The sequence below is a fragment of the Gekko japonicus genome, unplaced genomic scaffold (assembly GCF_001447785.1).
Source record: "Gekko japonicus isolate JY-2015 unplaced genomic scaffold, Gekko_japonicus_V1.1 scaffold1597, whole genome shotgun sequence".
Lineage (NCBI taxonomy): Eukaryota > Metazoa > Chordata > Lepidosauria > Squamata > Gekkonidae > Gekko > Gekko japonicus.
In genome coordinates, this window is record NW_015169222.1 from 24369 (window position 1) to 44896 (window position 20528).

General features: G+C 46.2%; 1 protein-coding gene across 1 annotated transcript in view; it reads right to left on the reverse strand.

Moving 5' to 3' along the window:
* The window catches only part of GREB1 (growth regulation by estrogen in breast cancer 1), a gene marked incomplete at its 3' end in the record, with an annotated part of 118709 nt that overhangs the window by 20956 nt on the left and 77225 nt on the right, over positions 1 to 20528 (reverse strand). The window contains exons 13-19 of the mRNA XM_015416407.1: positions 19534 to 19731; positions 19271 to 19451; positions 17721 to 17913; positions 16563 to 16699; positions 14183 to 14522; positions 8720 to 8835; positions 7842 to 8041 (exon numbers count right to left, since the gene is read on the reverse strand). Of these exons, the coding sequence (XP_015271893.1) occupies positions 7842 to 8041; positions 8720 to 8835; positions 14183 to 14522; positions 16563 to 16699; positions 17721 to 17913; positions 19271 to 19451; positions 19534 to 19731 (1365 nt within the window). The remainder of the gene's footprint in view (positions 1 to 7841; positions 8042 to 8719; positions 8836 to 14182; positions 14523 to 16562; positions 16700 to 17720; positions 17914 to 19270; positions 19452 to 19533; positions 19732 to 20528) is intronic.

The window sequence follows — 20528 nt, forward strand, 5'->3', positions numbered from 1 at the left end:
AAGGAATTCTTTAATTTCCTTCTTGTCTGTCGCTGATTGGCTATAAAGTTTTTTATAGAAGTCTTCGACAATATTTTTCAGATCTTGGTGATTGTGTTTTATTTCTTGGTTTACATTCTTTAAACTCGAGATAGTCCTTTTTTCTTTCTCTTTCCTAAGTTTGTAGGCTAACCAGCGTGTTGGTTTGTTCGCGTTCTCAAAATAATACGCTTTGGTATATTCAATTTGGTTAGCTATTTCCTGTGTTAATATTAAGTTTATTTGGTGTTGGATGTGTTTTATCTTAATTTTTGTTTCCTCCACAACTCCTTTGGTTTTCCCTTTTGCTTCTTCCACTTTCAGCTCTTTTGTCAGTTTTTTGAGATTTTCACGTTTTAGCTTTCCTTTCCATGCTTGGTATCTTATAAATATGCCTCTCACGACTGCTTTCAGAGTGTCCCAAATGATAGATAACGGCATATTTTCTGTTCTATTAGTATTTATAAATTCCTTTATTTCTTTCTTGATTTCTCTTACAAATTTTTTATCTCTTAGCATTCCAGTATTTAATCTCCATCTTGGTTTTTTTTGTGGTTCCTGTAGTGTTAACCACATTGGGTTATGATCTGCAAATGTGTTAGGGAGAATTTCGGTTTCTAGCACATCCTTCGCCATACCTATAGTTATCCACAAGGGCTCACTTTCAACTGAGAAAACCTGGCTTGGTAGATGCAATTGGGAACTGAGAAATAAGGGGAATTTCATTTTTTCCCCACCTGTCATACTCCAAACCTTCAGTGGCTATTAGTGTTCCCTCTAAGCTGAGTTACTGTGAGCTAGCTCACAGTTTTTTAGCCTCTGGCGCACACATTTTTGTCTCTGCTCAGGAAGGATGGCTCCGGAGCAAACCAATTTATGCAGCAACCAAATTTCTTGCTCACAACTTTAATGCCAGTAGCTCACAAAGTAGAATTTTTGCTCACAAGACTCCACAGCTTAGAGGGAACATTGGTGGCTATCCCACCCAAACGAATTTAAAATTCATGGAAATGTGCATACCTTGTGGGGGGCACAGATGGATTTTTTAATCCTATCCTTCCTGCTCTGGGGTGGCTTATAAAGTTCTACCCTCCATTTTATCCTTAAAACAACTCAGTGAAAGTTAGGTCCTAGTGACTGGACCAAGACTGCCCACTGAGCTTCATGGAAGAGCAGGGATTTGAATTCAAGTTTCCATAGTTCTAGACCTCCATTCTCCAGTTGTCCGGGGTGGGTCAGTCCTCACATCTGGGAGACGGCAGAGTCGCAATAGCTTCCTGTGATTCCCAGAAGGGAGGGGCTTATTTCCAGTTATCCAGTCTTTTCACCCTGCCTAAGGCAGCAGGACGCCATCTGCAGTGCTCTGGAAAGCACAGCAATTTCTGGTCCCTTCTTCTCTGTTTTTTGTTTTAGTTTGTTGTTTTCTCGGGGACCAGGTTCCAGGGGTCCCTTTCTCTGGGCCAGGGCAGCCTGCTAGGAGCGGGGAAGGGCTACATCCCCCCTTTCCCCGAGCCCACTCTGCATCTGCCATGGCCAGAGGACTTGGGAGCTCAGCAGTGGCCAGAGTCTACCACAGCCCTTGTGTCTCCTAGGTGACCCATAGATGTGGGGCTCCAGCACAGCGCCAGGGGCTTCCCCTGCCACCCAGGAGAGAAAAGCAACGGTGGCTACGGAGGAGAAGTGCCAAGCAGGCAGAGAGCTTTGGCAGGATCTACAAGGGCGGCTCGGCTCCCATGTGACTCCCAGCATTCCTGGATGGTCCGGCATATGCACAGCTGCCCTCAGTTGCGAGACAGCCTCCCCCAACTCTTCTGAAGCATGGTAAGGCTTATCTCCCCTGGCTTCTTTCCTAGGCTGTTTTGTGGGGCAAGGAGGACCTTTGTTCTTCGTTTGTGGTTTGAGCGGAAAATAGAAGCAAAGGCAGGACTCTCATCAGATCAGCCCCTTGAGAGTATTGCTTCCGGGATAGACCTCCCTAACTCCCAGTTGGATACCTCCGACCCAGGGTCCCACCAGGAATATGAGAGGGACATGGTTACTACGCCTGACCTTGCAAGGGATGGTGCCTGTGCCAACCTCCTGGTCTGGATAAGGGAAGAGATGAGGAAGGAGATTACAGAGGCAATGCGACAGACCAGACCACCCAGAAGGGCGGGAAGGGCCTCTTCCTCAAGTAGTGCTTCCAGGGTGAAGAGGGAGGACTGTTCATCCTACTCCCCTCATCCCCTCAAGAGGGGAAAGCTGGATCGCTCTCCCAGACAGTCCAGTCCCTTGCTGGGTCTCCACCACAAGGACACTGGAGATCGACTCCTCATCCACCAAAGAGGAGAGAGAGCTCTATGAGGAGGAAGAGTCCCCTATCACTACTGTGCAGACTTGTCTCTTTCCCCAGGGACTCTACAGTAAACTTCTACTCAAGGTGCTGTGCATCTTCGAAAACAGACCCAGACACAAACTTCCTGGATAATTCACTTCAGACCCTTCCTAATGCGGGGTCGGTGCCCACCGGGGTCCCTTTTCTGGCAGTGTTTAGCAATTAAGTCAACAACGAATGGGAAGTGCCTGTCAGGCCCATCACATTATCTTCAAGTTTTACTCCCTGGTGCCTGAGGCAGCTAAGAAGTTTAAGCTGCACTTAGTGGACAACCCGATGGAAAGCCTGTTTCACCTCAGTGCTTCTGATGGATGGTTTTCCCGGGGACCCCTGCAACAAGCGTATCGAGCAGGCCCTATACAAGGATTTTGAAGCCTCTTTCACCACCCTGAGAGCCTCTATGGCTGGTTCCCTATTTGCTAGAGCAGCTTATGGTTGGTCTTCAGACCTGGTGGCAGTGGACAGCAATGTCTCCAAGGTGCTTAAGGATGAAATTTAAAAGATCACCCTGGTTTCTGCTTTCGCAACATATGCCTATCTAGATGCCATCCAGCTGTCAGCCAGAGCCATGGCCTCTTGTGTCACGGCCAGGCATAACATTTGGTTGCAGAACTGGGAGGTAGACCCATCGGCCAAGGCAAAGGTGGCTAGTAGTATGTCCCCCAGAGAGTGTTACCCTCATTGGAGGATCTCAGTGGAGATCCCTGGACCAAAGAGCATCTGGCTGTCCTCTGACTTAGTGGAACTCTCTGCCAAATGACATCTGAGCCCTGCAGGATTTAATGCAGTTCCGCAGGGCTTGCAAGGCAGAGATGTTCCACCAATGATATCTCTGAGGACAGCAATAGTGCCATTAGTCTTGCTCTCTTCTCTTCCTCCCCCATGTTGAGGGGGTAAGGATAAAATTCTGTATTATGGTACCGTCTATGATTTGTGGCTAGATTGTATTGGTTTTTAGTATTTTAGTAATTTTTAATCTTACTATGGCATTGTGTTGCTATTCTGTTGTACACCGCTCTGAGCCTGTTTTACCAGGATGGCAGTATAGAAGCCTAATAAATAATTAGTGTCCCTTTCAAGGAAGGCAACCTGTTTGATAAGGGTATGGACAACTACCTTGTGGGAAAAGATAAGAAGAAGTCATTACCTCCAAGGAAGAGGGAGGGCAAAGGGAAGAAGCATTTTCCTTCCTTTTTGAGACTCCAAGCAATCTCCAGGATCCACCTCTTCCACCTCTTCCAGGCCCTTCCAAGCAGCAGAACACCATCATACTAGCTGTCACCTATGGCCATTCAACATCTGCTGGACATCAGGGCCATAGAACATGTCCGAAAGGCACAAAGGACATTGGGGATTTATTTTGTTCTGTTCCAGGTCCCAAAGAAGAACAGAGAATTCAGGGCCGCTCTAGATCTAAAATGCCTGAACAGGCAGGTAAGAAGCCCACGATGGAGTTCCTCAGGTCCATTGTGGCATCTCTCCAGAAGGGAGACTTTTTGGCCTCAATAGATCTGTCAGAGGCCTACTTGCACATTCCCATCAGAGAAGCTCATCGGAGGTTCTTGAGGTTTGCGTATGACAGGATCAATGCTCCCTCTAAGCTGTGGAGTCTTGTGAGCAAAAATTCAACTTTGTGAGCTACTGGCAATTTGGCTACTGCATAAATCAGCTTGCTTTGGAGCCATCCTTCCTGAGTAAAGACAAAAATGTGTGAGCCAGAGGCTAAAAAACTGTGAGCTAGCTCACACTAACTCAGCTTAGAGGGAACACTGAACAGGAGGCACTTCCAGTACCAAGCCCTCCTATTTGGGTTAAAGACAGCATCGAGAGACTTTACCAAGGTCCTGATTGCCCTTGTGGTGAGGCTGAGGACTTCTGAGTCTATTTTCCCCTATCTAGATGACATTCCGATAAAGGCCTCCTCCCTCCAGCGGGGAGTAGAAGATATGAATCATACAGTTTCCTGCCTTCAGGAACACGGATTTGTAATTAATTGGGAAAAGAGCAATTTACAGCCATCACAGACAATATTGCACTTGGGAGTGCTAATAGATACTGATTGGGGCATAGTCTTCCTGTCACCAGAGAGGCGGGAAAAGCTGTGGAGGGCAATCCTCCAGATGCCTCAGAGTCCTGAGGTGGAGCTCCTGTCACTGGCAAAGCTATCAGGGATGATGGTCTCTTGCCAGGATGTGCTACAGTGGTCTAGGTTCCATATGTGACCACTCTAGATGTTCCTGCTTCCCTTCCAAGACTCGATTGCCAGGAAGAGGTTCAAACTGCTTCAGCTGCTGGGATCTCTGCTTCAGATGAGATGGTGGCTAGTCCCCCCAAAGGTTCCAGGAAGGAGTTCACCTGAGGGAGCCAAGAAGAGTAATTCTGACTATGGATGTGAGCCTCAGAGGGTGGGGGGCACACGCATGGGGGAAGATGGCACAAGGGGTCTGGGTCTCCGGAAGAGTCATCGTGCAGCATCAATCTCCTGGAGCTGAGAGCCATAAGGCTAGGTCTCCTGGCATTCCAGGATCTTCTCTTGGGACAGCATGTCTTGGTCCACATGGACAACAAGTATGCCAAAGCATACATGAACAGGCAAGGGAGAGCAAGATACAGGGCCCTCCATGAGGAGACAAAGTCCCTGATATGGTGGGTGGAAGCACACCTGAAGTCACTAGAGGCGGTGCATGTGGCAGGACAAGAAAATTCCCTGGCTGACTGGCTAAGCCGGAGGGACTTGAAACAGTTGGAGTGGATGTTGAACTGGGAAGTCTTCCAGCAGATTTGTAGGAGATTCGGAAAAGCAGAAGTAGATCAACCGTCAGGTACCAAAGTTCATCACAAGGACAAAGTTACCCCAGGCCACAGAAGTAGATGCCCTGAGCTGCGAATGGCAAACTAGCTGCTGTACGCATTCCCGCCGCTACAGCTGTTGCAAAGAGTGATACAGTGATACAGAAGATCATTGACCTAGAGGCAGAAGTGATCCTGGTGGCTCCCATTTGGCTCCAGGACCTGGTGAGACCGTCTGTCAAGGATCCCTGGCGGTTACCATTGAGGGAGGATCTCTTTCTGCAAGGGATTTTGAAGCATCCCCAGCTGGGATTGTTAAACCTCACAGCCTGGAAGTTGAGCAGTCGCTCCTGGTGAAGTTAGGGTATTCAGAGGGAATGATTTATACCATGCTAGCCTCTAGGAAAGATTCCACCAATAGAGTTTACAACAGCACCTGGCAGGTTTTTCAATCCTGGTGTCAGAAGAGGAACCTGGAACCCATCTCTGCCTCCGTTAGTGAGGTGCTGTCCTTTTTGCTGGAAGGTCTCCATACAGGTCTAAGCACCAGTATCCTCAGAAGGCGGGTTGCGGCTATTGCAGCCTTTAAGGGTGCCAGGAGAGGAAAATTCCTGTCCCAACACCCTCATGTGAGGAGGTTCCTTAGGGTTTGGTGTAGTGGTTAAGTGCATGAACTCTAATCTGGGAGAACCAGGCTTGATTCCCCACTCCTCCATTCGCAGCTGCTGGATGACCTTGGACAAGCCAGTTCTGGCACAGCTGTTCTTGAAAAAGAGCAGTTTCTGTCAGAGCTCTCTCAGCCCCACCTACCTCACAGGGAGTCTGTTGCGGGTAGGGGAAGGGAAAGGCGTTTGTAAGCCGCTCAGAGACTCTTGAGTGAAGGGCAGGGTATAAATCCAATCTCTTCTTCTTCTTCTAATCAACCCACCTCAGGTTCACCATTTCTTAACCTGGAACTTTAGTCTTGTTCCAGGGACCTCTCTGAACCCATGGCTACTTGCCCTGTCAAGGAACTCACCTTTAAGACCCTTTTCCTTGAGGGCGTCACTTTGTTTGAGCTGAGGGCCCTTTCATTTCATAGGGAGCTCTGTATTTTCCTAACCCAGCCTTCATCCCAAAAGTTAATTCCAGCTTTCATAGGATGGAGATGGTGGTTCTGCCTTCCTTCTGCCCTAATTCCAAGCACTCCAGATAGAGGGAGTGGCATTACCTGGATGTTAGGACGGCATTGAGTTTTTACATGGATAGAACTAAACCCTTTTGTAAGACTGACTCCATGTTTGTTTCTTTCAGGAAGGCATCTATGGGGCAACACGTCTCCACGTCCATTATCAGTATGTGGATCAGGGGGTGTATTATTTTGGCTCACCAGGCCTCAGGTGTGGATCTGCCACAGGGGATAACTGCCCACTCCTTAAGAAGGGCAGCAAACTCGGCAACATACAGATCATGTCCCTCCCTGGAGATCATTTGCAAGGCTGCCACCTGGAGGTCCCTGCACTCCTTTACCAGGCACTATAGGATAGGATAGGCAAGATAGCATCTGCTGAGGTGGCCTTCGGTAGGAAGGTCCTACAGCATGCCCGTCTAGTGTAGGAGCCAAGTCCCTCCCCGGGGCAGACTGCTTTTGTATGTCCCAGATGTGAGGACTGACCCACCCCGGACCACCAGAGAATGGAAGATTGTCTCACTTATCATGAATCTTCCTTTCTTGGTGGTCCGGGGTGGCGGTCAGTCCTTCTTGCCCAAGATATTTTGTTTAAACTTGTTGGGGGCGGCTCTTAGTGTGGGAGGGGCTGGCTGTCATAAGCTATCCATCCTTAAAGTTAGTTGTTCTTCTTCTCATGCCATTATGGTTGGGGGAGTACAGTTTTCTTTCAGCCAGTTCTGTAGTTTCCTAGTTAATAAGGTTTTCCCCTGAGTTGCTGGCTGTGCCTAAAGAAGGAGAACTGAGGCTTGTTGACAGACTGGAGATCTGGGAATAAGACCCTCCCTTTCGGGAATTTCAAGAAGCCATTGTGACCCTGCCATCGAAGAGGAGGAGCTACATTTCCAGATGTGAGAACTGACCCATCCCTGGACCACCAAGAATGGTACATTGGACCTACCTGAAGGTGCTTTCTCGAGCGCAGGGCTATGCAGAAACTGGAGAGGTCAGCCAGGGCAACTCCAATAGGAGCCATGCAACAAAAGAAATTTGCATAGCCTATCGAGCGAGCAGAGGCGTGACCTAACCAGTTTCTGGATGACTTCCCCCCACTGAAGGAGAAAGGAAGACTCTCAGTAAGTGAGACAAATCTTCCATTCTAAACCATACACCACGCAGGTTCTCAGTTTGGAACAGGAAATCCTGGAATTTCTCTGCTTCTCATTGCACCTACCAATAGCAACTATTCCAGTTCAAAATGAGTTGTCGTGCTGCAGTTACACATAATATTTGTGCCTTAACATTCAATTTCTGCTTGATGGGATAGGGAAGAGGATGGGAATATCAAAGCAGTGCCAACTCAGTGAAGAGAGATTAACTCTCATTCAACACAGTTACTGGATCTTCAAGTGCACCAGAGTTTCTATGAAATCAGGATTTCATAATGTTTTTCTCAACCAGACCCTTTTGTTGGCATCTTTTAGTGCAATGAGTCTGTGAATATTCATTTACCTTCTGTTACTGTTTCTTCATCTTCATTATCAGTACTGCTTAGCTTCTCCGGGTCACTCTCCAGAACATCATTGGAGACCAGTTTCTCTGCGGAGGTTTCAGAACTTACAAAATAGGCTGCCAAGCCAAGTTCTTGCTCCAAGGCTGTTCTCACCAAGCAAGAGGAATTTATTAAACGGAGATCACAGTATCTTAAGGACCTTGGACAGAGAAAGAAAGAGAAAAAAAAGAACCGTAGGAGTTTTTGAGATCATTTCCTATCTATTGCAATGTCCAGTAAAGCAAAACTGGCCAAAACCTAGTGTGTTTCAAAATAAACATCACTGCAAGGGCAACACAAGAGGTCTTGTGGCCACTCTGTTGTTATTTTTATTGATGTATAACAGTTACAGAAAACTTGGCATTTGTCATTTCTTGAGCCCCCAGAGCATCTACACTTGGACTGTAAATAGGACAAAGCACTAACTTTCAGCAACATCCTCCAGACTATTTTCTCTACAGCTAGTAAATGTGATATATTCCCTAGCCAACAGCATGCCTTAATCTGTGTCAGCACTTACTTAATAAAAAGGGTTTGGGGAATAGTGATGAATTGATGTGCCTTGTCGGACATCCACAGAATGAGGAAAAACTGACCATATGTTTTTTACTGAACCAAGTTGATTCCATTAACTTCAAAAGTTCACACCCTACCATTTGGAGATTAGTTGATCAAAGAAAAGGCAACATTAGATTTTCTCTGCTGTTCTTGTTCAAAAAGGATTGTAATAGGCAGTGGGTTTCATGTTACTGGAAACTACCTTGTGCTCACAGGTAAGCACAGGAAGGCAAGAAGGGCTAGGCTGGATTTCATGGGAAATGTTTACTAGTGCTATTACCTTGGCAGAGACTCGCCTTGAGGGTCCATTCCACTAAAGATCAAGATGCAAGGCAGACCTTCCAGCTCCAAATAGGTCTGTGGACTCCATTCAGCATCTTCAATTTTCTGCCAGATCTATCATGACATTGGAAACAAACCAGTCAGCATATATCTGTGCCACTGCAGAAGGCAGAAATGGTGGCTGCAATCCAAAACTGGGGTCAAAAGTGTGAGCACTACACCACAACATTCCTGGTTCAAAACTCAGCTCAACTATAGACTTCTTGAATGGCCTTAGGCGAGCTCCTGTCACTCAGCCTCATCTATAATATGGGGAAGACAGTAAGAACAATTCTGGTTTACTTTAATTACTGCGGTAAGGATTACAGAAGTTATGTATGTGATGGCTTAGAAACAGTGTTACATAAGAGCTGAGTATTAATTTTAATACTCCGTAAAGCTACTAACCAATCAAATATTTTTAGTTGTTTAACAATCAGCTTTTTAAATCAACTAATCGATGAATTGACTAAATCAGAAGTGCATTGAAGACAGAATTTAACAAAAGCCCCTCCCCCATTATTAGTAATGACATTTTAAACAAGGACAGAAAACAACAAGACAAAAAATAAAAATGCTTGAAGTCTCAGTCCTACTAACTAAAATTTCCTTTGACCTATTAATCAACTAAGGCTTTCTTCTGAATGCACCCTAATTAAATAAATGGAACTACTTTCAAGTACATTGATAGATCTGGGATTAAGAAGTGGGAGTCTGTGCGGAGCAGAAGGGCTCGAGCTCACTAATGAGTGGGTGGGGTCAGGATGGCTGGCAAGAGGATTTAGCCAGTGAGAGGGGACAGTTGAGGGACTACCCAGGGAAAAGGCCAAGCAGACGTGAGATGTGTGGCTTTGGGGAAGCCTGGAAGAAAGAAGGCAAGGAGCAAAAATCGAAAAAGGAGCTGTTGACACCGAGACGCCAGAGAGAGGAGTTGGCTAGATGCCCCTACCGCCCTACTCACCCACTATCAGCATGAGCAATACAGAAGGAATGGACAGCATTACCTTCACAGCCAGAAGCCCAGCTACAGATAAAGGGAGTAGGAACAGAAGGGTATGCCCTCACTAGATGGACTCACTGTGGGGAGGGAACAGACTAACTAGTGGAGCATGGATTGTGAAGGAGTAAACTGATGGTTGTTACCAGTAATTGTTATTAAAAAGAGAGTCAAGAACAGGGGGACCCAGGATGAACCCCAGTTGGGCAGCCCTCGGCAAACGCACGTGAGGCCCCCAGGGTCTGAGGTCCTTCCCTTCCAATTAGTGACAAGTGGGGGCTCGTCCAGGATCTGAAAGGCTGAGAAGCTGCACTGAAGGGGAAACCATGTCAGCTCTAGGGAGCGACAGGTGCAAATGTGTCACAACTAGACCGTAGCAATTTGGGGGGTGGTTAGCAGCTGCCCAAGGTGAATTAATTCAAAGGGTGTTAGACCACCAAGACAGGTGGTTACAGGAGTTCCCACACATTATGCAAACCTGCACAACACCCAACCCCGCTGATTCAATCTTGGCGGCATGGCCCTTTCATATTCCTAAAATGGTGCCTTCAGATAATGTAGAGGCCTATTTGGGAGACTTTGAAAGGACTGCTACTGCAGACTCCTGGCTGTGGGCACAATGGGCTGCCATACTGGAGCCATTTCTGACCAGCCTGGCTTTAGCAACATACCAGGCTTTGAATATGCAGGATGCCACTGATTACAATAAAGTGAAGCAAGCTGTCTTTAAAAAATTCCACATAACCCAGGAGACCTATAGGCAGCGATTAAGGGCATATAAAAGGGACAAAACAGATACACCTTATGAGACAGCCTATGCCCTTAAGGAGTTGGCCCCAAAATGGTTGAAGGTGAAAGACTCACAACCGGAAGATAGGAGACCAAATAATCATCAAGTAGATGCTACAGGTGATGCTGCTGGCCTGCAGGGCTTGGGTCATGCAGCAGCAACCCGCGACTTTGGAGGGAGTGGCCCAACTGTGGGATAACTATTGGACTGTTGAGACCGCTTATCTGATGGGGGACACAGGGGGCACGACACAGTCCACAGAAGGGAACCCTAAAAAGGCTTGGCCTACAGATGTGGGACCAAAACAAAAATTCAAAGTGCCACGGGAGTTTGGTCAAGCCTGGACACTGAAACATCCTGCCTGAGGAAGGGGCTGGCCAGGACTGAAGATGAGTGCCAGAATACCAGTTACAGCTAATCTGGATCCATCAAAGGAGACACCCAAGACTCCCTGGGAAGGCACTGAAGGGAAAATTCCCCATTCGGGGGGGAGAAAGGGACTGGGAGGCCCCACCACTAGAGGCTTGTGCTTTACTTGTGGACAGCCCAGACACTTCCAACAAGATTGCCCCTATATGGAATGTAATTTGACTCTGTCTGTGTCCCAGGCAATGGGTGGAAACAGCAATCCCCTGCTGATAGTACAAGCAAAGATCTTCAATCAAGAAGTACAGGCTCTTCTAGATTCCTGTAATGTTGTTACTATCATTCATCTGGAACTAGTACCCACCAATCTTCCCCAAGGAGTGCCCCACAAAGCCTGATGTGTGCCGTGTCACGAATCCAACTGGAAGACTTAACCATGGTAACTCCCCAGACCAATTAGGGAGGATCAGGGGGCCCCTCTGCAAACAGTACAGGGAACTCATCTGTAATGGATCTGGAGAGGTGGACAGCGGACGGTGATTTCTGACACTGGCAGCAAGAAGATCAATCCTTGGATATGGTAAGGGAGCAGGTGGTGGTGGAGGAGGGAGCTGTTAATGATCGGTGGGCAGCCAGCAGAGTATTCTGTTCTGAGCGGTCTGAGGTATTATTATGGCATATCACATGAGGCTCTTGGGCAGACTTAGGTGAGTTTCAACAGCTGGTAGTCCCCTGTAAGTTATGGCTAGAACCTCTATCCCAGGCACATAAAGGGATCTGGGCTGGGCAACTGGGGAGGGCTAAAACCCTCCAACATATCCTTCAGCATTTCATCTGGCCCATGGTAGGCCTGGGACATAGGAGACTATTGTGCGGCTTGTCCTCAGTGCCAAAAGGCCTCCCACCAAGGACCTACACCACCTCCCTTAGAGCCGCTACCCATGATTGAGGAAACTTTCTCTTGAGTGGGGATGGATTTTGTGGGAACGTTGCCCTGTACTGAGAGGGGACATCTCAGGACCGCAATTTACCATTCACAAACTGATGGCCTGGTGGAGTAGTTCAATCAAACCCTGAAAGGCATGTTGAGAAACTGTGCAGGGAATGGTGCTAGGACTTGGGACCAGGTATTGGACCCATTAATGTTTGCTGCCCGGGAAGTGCTCCAAGACTCTACTAGGGAAACTCCATTTCACCTACTATACAGGTGTACCCCTAGAAGACCAAGGGCGGTACTAGCGGAAGGCTGGGCTGGCAGGAAAGAACCAGCACCTCAACCCTTAGATTACACAAAACCTTGCAGACAGTTTGAGACTGGGCTCAAAAACACCTTAAAGGGGCCCAACAAGCACAAAACATGCACTAGGCTAGGAAGGCTAAGGACAGGACTTTGACGGATGGCTCTTTATTCTTGGTGTCTGCACCAGTAGTAGGACATAAAGGAGGTGATCCTTCAGTGGGCCCATTCCTGATAGTTGGATGAAAGGGGACCAACGTATATGGGGGGAAGGTGGAACAAGTCAGTCACCCATCAAATGGCTCCATGCCAACTTGCTCAAGGAGTGGAAAGAATTGGCAGTTCTCTTCACAGTGGCAGAAGACATCCCAGACGATCTGGCCATCCCTCACTGGAACCAAAGGGAAGACACCTTACCCGAGATCCCAGTGGGGTCTCTGTCAGAGGACCAGCAGGATGAGTTGAGATGGGTGCTAGAAAAGTATCGTCTCATCTTCTCACCAGTGCCTGGGAGAACACACCTGCTAGAATATGTCATTGACACCGAACCAGAAAAGATTGTGAGGAAGCTGTACTGCCCCTTACCCAGGAAGACCTGGGAGCCAGTCCAAAAAGAGGTGAAGGCTATGCTTCAGGCTGGGATTATCAAGCCATCCTCCAGCCCATGGGGAGGGAACAGGCTAACTAGTGGAGCACGGGTTGTAAGGGAGTAAACTTTTGGTTGTTACCAGTAATTGTTGTGTCATTAAAGAGAGAGTCAGGAGCAGGAGGACCTAGGATGAACCCGGTCAGGCAGTCCTCAGCAAACACACGTGAAGCCCCTGGACTCTGAGGTCCTTACCTTCCAATTAGTGACAGAGCCATTAACAAGCGAAGCATTCATCAAGTGCTCAAATGACTGGATACTGATACCAGAATATTTATCTTTTTTTTTAGTTGCCACTCACCTGCAGGGTCTTGTGGTAACTCACATTAAAACCAATAACGTAAAAGCAACATAAAAACAAATAAAATATTAACATTAAATATTAAAACATTAAAATACATGGCTGTCACCATACCACTATTAAAACAGCCCAAACATGTGGTTACCTTCCAAAGGCCAACCTAAATAATTCAGCTTTGCATGCTCTGAGGAAACTAAGCAAGTCCGGCAGGGCATGAGTGTCATCAGAGAGTGCATTCCACAAGGTAGGAGCCACAACTGAGAAGGCCCTTCCCCTGGTGACAGCTAACTGAACCATCCTGGGGCCAGGCACCTGCAAGAAGCCCCTAAACAACAACCAAAGGAAGCATCGGGGGCTGTAATGGTAGAGGCAGTCCCATAGGTATGAGGGCTTTGAAAGTTAACTCCAACACCTTGAATTGGATCCAGAGACTAATTGGTAGGTAGTGCAGAAATAATATGAGCTGACCACGATGTTCCAATCAGCAACCTGGCAAGCTGCATTCTGAACCACTTGCAGTTTCTGAAGCATTTTCAAGGGTAGCCCTATGTAGAGTAAATTGCAGTAGTCCAGTCTGGAGGTGACCGTTGCATGGATCAACGTGGCAAAGTCTGGCCTGGACAAATAAGGAGCCAGCTGGCAGGCTTGGCACAGGTGAAAAAATGCTGACCGCACTACCATGGATACTTGTTTATATAATGATAGCACAGAAACCAACCACACCCTGAGACTCTTTAGAGAGTCTACAGCTATCAACTGGACACTATCAAGTCTCGGGAACGACCCTCCAGCTGGCATCTCAGTCTTTCCCAGCCACAAGACATCTGTCTCGGATGGATTCAACTTCAGCCAGCTCCCCCACAGCATAAAGACACTGGGATAGTGCCGAGTGCCCTGACACTAGCTGCTTATCCAGCAGGAGGAAGAGCTGAGTGAGTGAATATATACAAAGAGCTTTAGATCCTGTGTAGAACAGGCTGGTCCACCACTGGAATTCAGCCATCATGTCAACAGACATTTCTGGTCAGCAGCCAGATTAGCTATAGAGCTCAGCTCCTCTGGAGCTGATTGGTTGTATAAGTTACCTTGAGTTGCTCCACGAAGTGTTTCCCTACGGTGATTCCAGAGTTGGGATTCCCCAAGATGATTTCAAAATGGTCCTCCAGGGCAAGTCTTTCCCGCACATGGTTGAGGCGTTCGTAAGCCACTGCCGCCAATGGAATGCATGGAATCCTTAAAACCACCATAAGCCCATGACCGCTGGGGCATTGTCTTGATGAATTGATGAGATTCTGAGTGATTTCTAGGGTTTCAACTGTTGTGTAGTTCTTCATCTGGGACAAGCCACACACGGCCATCATGGCTGCAGAATAGTGCTGTACAAGAACAAACGTCCTTATCACTGCGCTATGCAGTCTGGGAAACCTGGAACAAAACAGAATGCAGTAAAAGGTTTCAGAGGGTGCACTGCTTGTAGAACATGATGTGTCCATGAAACATTTTCTGACTATTTACCCATGTTTCCTGTTAAATTATCTAAAGCTGACCTGTCAAGGTACCACTTTATGCCACTCAAAAATCAATCCTTACATAAATAAATAAAAACCTGCCCTGACCTGGATAGGCCAGGCAAGCCCTATCTCGTCAGAACTGGGAAGCTAAGCAGGGCCAACCCTGGCAAGTATTTGGATGGGAGACCTCCAAAGAATACCAGGGCTGGGAGGCAGAGGCAGGCTATCAGGCCACTTCTCTGAATGTCCTCCGTGCCCCAGTAGGAGTCACCAGAGGTTGCCATGACTTCCAGGCATGAGCGCGCACACACACTCACACACGCAAAAATACCAAAAAAAAAAGGGGGGGGGGAAAGAAACGTAAATAAATAAAGTGCTGAAAGATGCTACCTAGTTTTCACCAAAAAACAGTATTCCCTTGGCAGACCCATGCAAACCACCACCAAAGCCAGTTTGGTGTAGTGGTTAAGAGCAGCGGACTCTAATCTGGATAACCAGGTTTGATTCTCCACTCCTCCGCTTGCAGCTGCTGAGTGAGTCAATGAGCTGTTCTCTTAGAGCTCTCTCAGCCCCACCTGCCTCACAGGGTATCAATTGTGGGGAGAAGAAGGGAAGGAGATAGTAAGCCACTCTGAGACTCCGAGTGAAGGGCGGGGTATAAATCCAACTCTTCTTCATCACCAGCATTATCTGCATATCCTTCACTAGTAACTGAGTCTAGTCTCCCACCAGCATCATTACCTCATGGCTTCTCAGACTGTAGATCCATCTCTGGCAAAATCATGTACGTTTATTTACTCATTTATTATTTTATTGATTGATTACATTTTTATCCTGCCCTTCCTCCAAGTAAGTCATGGTGGCACACATCATCCCCCCCTCCCTTTTATCCTTACAACAACCTTGTGAGGCGGTAAGGCTGAGAGTGCATGACTGGGCCAAGATCACCCAGAGGCCTTCATGATTAGAGAGTAGCAGTTTGAACCGGAGTGTCTCAGGTTCAATGCAACACTAGGTGAGAAAGACAGGTGGGAAGGAAGCTTGCACACACACACACACCCCTGCCCAAGATAACTCTGGATCTGTCTGAAGGAATACTGACTACCAGAAAGGGAAAGCAGCATGTATTTCTGAGGCTGGTGCTTCTAGCAAGGAAGCATTAACTGGTGGTGACAGCTGGGCAAGTTCCATGGCTCTGCCCACTAGACCTGCTGAGCTGGATAAAAATGTATGTGTGAACGTGTGAGAGAGAGAGTGCTGGGGAAAATACAGAAGGCCTAAGTTAAGAAGAGCAAGAAAATATAAAAAAATAATTGTGGTATTTAGAGAGACTGGTGGAAAGCACCTCTACAAATCAAATCCTGGGGCTGATACTAAAACTCTTGCCGTTATTTCTGGCTAGGGGGAAAGGAATTATTATAATAACCTTGAATTTATCCAGGCTGTATCAAACATCACAGCTTGGATCCTAAGTTCCCTTTCCTCTTACGATCCCACTTGCAAAAGATAAAGAGGGCAATTTTCACTAATCCTCCCTTTTCATGGTAGCCCCCTACTTTGACCCACATGATGTTCCTGAGGGCCCACTGGTAGCACAATACGAGGGGGGGCATAAATGAGGAGGGAGAAGGTGGAAAAGTCACCTTTTATGTAGTGCCGTTCCACCCACACTACACAGTTGGGGTGGGGAGAGATAAGAGAGTGTGGTAGAGGGGCTCATGTTTCAATGTCTGCCTATATGTTTTGCCACTGATATCCCAGTAACAAGATAAAAGGAATGTCTACTGTTGTTGAAATATTCATACCATTTTTTAAAAAAAGGAATATATTTGATCAAGGGCAAAGATTAAATTTAGTAACAAGACCCAAGCGTTCTATTTCACGGGACACCATCCTTTCTGCAGAGCTGTACTGTCTCTTGAATGTCAATAAAATTGTAAGCCACCTACGGTACCTTTTCCCCAAAGCCATGACCATTGCTTCAAAAGAGCTGTCATAACGAAGCAATGGAAGGCTGTGTCCAGAAAGGGTGGATTCAACAAACTCAGACAGTCCGTAGTACTTCTTGCTTTCATGGTACAAATCAGCTCCCTAGAATAAACGAGACTGTGTAAATGTAAAGGAACACTTCATAATAATTATTTAGCAGTTCACGGGTTTTAACAAATATACATTCAGGACCGAGAACAGTACTCTATCCTACCTCCATAGTTAATATTGCATTTCCTCTTAGCTAATATGTTCATCAGTACTGATTTCAGTCTGGCTGGGTTACACAGGCAACTGTTATATGACAGGACAGCTCTCTTCTGATGGACAAGCACCTCTTCTATTGCCAGCCAGATTCTGAGATCACCCCCCCCCCAAAAAAAAAAATCATCTTCTGCATAGCTTGGCCTGTTCCACCCATGTTACTTACTTATCGATTTACATAACAGCCATTTGCATGTCGTGGCTTGCAAAATTGAAGTTGCATGCATAAACTATTACACCTAAATATCTTCTCCTTCTTCTGTTCCCAGTGAGGTATAGAGGAAGTCTGTATGCCCTCCTCTCTCTGCTACTAGCAGCTGATGTCTTCTGAACCAGCAGCAATGATGCCAAAGGGAGGGAGGGCACTTCCCTCTACTGTGCTGGTTGACAGTGTCCTGGGATCCTGTCACTAAGGACATGTGGAGCCCAAGAAAGGGGCAAATAGGTATGTGTGACTGTGAGTCAGGTTAGGCACACCACAGCTAGCATATAGCTAGGCCCTGAGAGTATACCCCAGCATCTTCTGTGGCAATGTAGGGTATTAGGGTACTTGGCTCAAGTGAGGATACTGATTTCAATAAATATTACATTGTGCTTGTCAACAGATGGATGCTATGTTCAAAAACTTTAAACTCCATCCTCAAAGGGTTCTCTGTCAGTAGGAAGAAAAGTGATGAAGGAATCAAGGCCAATGGGAAGTTATCAAGGGGTTCGTAGAAGAGAAGTGTCCATAGATCGGCGATTAAGCCCCATTCTGTTCTAGCCCTGTCACACCACACAACATCTTTCGTACAGCCAAACTCAATATAAGAAAAGCTCACATAGAGCCTAAAATCAGAGCCTCAAAAATCTCCCTTACATTGTTGTATAATGATGGCCAGTGGATTTCATTGTAAGGGCTGATGCGAGTGTGTTGTGTCTGCAGAGCATAGGGGAAGGAAGTCACATGAAGCGTCACAATATTTGGGGACTCTTTCACCTCTCTGCAGTTAAGCAGCCTGTCCACAAGGCCCACTGCTGGATCAGATTGAGGATAAAGGCTGTGAACTGTGCTGCTTAAAAAAAAAAAGACAAAGAGAATACGTGGTTCCAAGGGTTAGCCTTATAAAGATGTGCATAAGATAAAACAGAAACACATGGATCCATATTTTCAATCTCCCTGAGCGCAGAAAAAACACATCATTAATCAGATAGTGGTGTCAAATAGACACTAGTTCAGTCATCAGATGTGTTTGACAATGGTTCTAATTTAAATTTAAAATATTAAGATGTATTTTAGGGCTGTTTTTGTAGCAGGAACGCCTTTGCATATTAGGCGACACAACCCTAATGTAGCCAATCCCCCAAGAGCTTACAGAGCTCTTCTTACAGGGGCTACTGTAAACTCTTGGAAGATTGGCTACATTAAGGGTGTGTCGCCTAATATGCAAAGGAGTTCCTGCTACAAAAAGAGCCCTAATCTCAGTATTCAGGGTCACATAGATAGTACCATCACCATTTTTAGTTAACTTCGTTTTAATCTAAATTTGTTTTAAATTTAATGTTTTAATATCTGACAACTGATTGTATTGTTAATGAAATTTTGATGTTACCTGCCCTGAGTCTGCTTTTGAGAAGGGCAGGATACAAATTCAATAAATAAATAAATACTAAAGACCTTGGTTGAGCAGTGTTTCATTCTCCCCATTCACCTTCTTTGAAGTGCAATCTTAAACTGAGTTACACTCTTCAAAACCCATTAACTTTAACAGAGCCGAAGCTGCGCCAATGTGAACCAGGCACCGAATGGATCTACCGAACGACCACAGCCGACGCCAAGGGTCGCAGGAGGAGAAGGAGGAAAAGCGGGAGGGAGCCGTGCCAGCAATGGGCCAAGGGGGCGAATCATGAGTAAGAAGAACAATAGCTCCATCTACAGGGTGCCGGTAGGGCAGTTCCCACCCCAATTAAGTTGTGGCCATAGTTAGGGATAATAGAGTAACTGTAAGCCGCTCAGAGACCCCTTGGGGGGTTCGAGCGGGGTAGAAGCCGAAATAAATAAATAAATAAATAAATAAACTTCAATAGAAGGGTGTAACTCTGCTCAAGATTGCTCTCATTATCATTTTAATGAAACCCTCAAATTAAAGTCAACACTGTTTCCTCCCAGACCCTTCTGAATTGAATTGGGGGTGGGGAGGACCGAGAAGGAAGCTCTCCCATCCTTCAGTTATATGGTCACATTCGGAATGCTTAAGCACATTGACTTATTTTGGGTGTAATGGCAAAGGCAGTGAGAAAAGAATCAAGTTGATCTGTGAATATGTGTTCAGAATAGCTGGAAAACCACCATCCTACACAATGCAATATAACTGTATTGCACCACAACCGTATCTAGCACTGTACACCGAAAAGTTAAACCATTCTTACCTGACAAGATCCCAGTGAGCATGGTCATGGATCAGGACAAAGAGCGTGTGTGGATTCTGCATGGAGTTCTGCAAAAAGGTTTTAAATTTGCTCTGGGCTTCTGTGTCAAGTTTGACTACGTATTGCTCCACCCTCTGCTTTGTAAGATGCTCCTTCTCCAAACCAAGCTCTAATAGGACACCTAAAAGACGCAGACAACTAACATCAGCCCATCCAAACCTGACAGATTTTGATATTTTGTACACATTTGTGGCAATAAGCACCTGAATGCCAGAGGTGGAACAGCGTTTGCTGATATGTCACTTCCGAAGGAGGGACACATATCAGAAAATCAACTTTCTCGAAGGAGCCCAAGTCAAGATTTTGAGTGCTGGAATCTGCAATGGAACAAACATGAGACAGCAGTTTCTGAGCTACTGCGAGCTGGAAGGGTCGAATCTGATGCCGCTCAAAGTTATAATCTAGAAGAAAAGCAAAAATATGGTGTAAGAGAGGGTTGGACAGTGAGTATTTAAATATTTACAAGTTTTGCTTTTCCATTATTTATAGAATGAATCCTATGAAGAGTTGCATCTGCAGCCTGGAAGTACAATTTGGCATGGTACACCTCTGTTTGCTTCAGTTTTTTTAATGTCACATTATAATCTGGATTATGGAGGGTAACCTACTGGGGAACCAGGCATCAAGCATATTATTTTTGGAGAAAATAGCTGGACTCAATGAAGGCAACAAGAGGCCAAAAACAGCTGTAAGGAATGGACAAGGAGGGAGGGGGGGAAGCCAGTTGGATGGGGAAAGACCAAACTCTTTATTCCTGATACATTCTGAGATCTATTTAATCGAAGGATGCAGACTTCACAATTAAGACTATGGCAGATCTGCTCACCTCCTCACTGACGACTACTTAGAAAGCCTCTTCTATGAAGTGTGCTTCTCAAGTTCAAACACTGAAATATGCTCAAAACTACATCAACATGATTGTTTCAGGTCCAGCTGCCATAGGCTAAGCATGAAGGCTATATAACTTGAAAAACAGGAAATTTCAAACCCTCTAAGAATAAGTTAAAAAGTTTTTTCCTACACGGTGGAAAGTGCTGTCAAGTCACAGCTGACTCATGGCAACCCCATAGAATTAACAAAACAATGCAGCACACAATACAAAATGGTAAGTAGCAGCAAAACAACTGTGTGCTGAAATACCCGCAAGAGTCAATGTACAAAAAGAGACTTCGGCAAAGTGAAACACATATGTAATCAG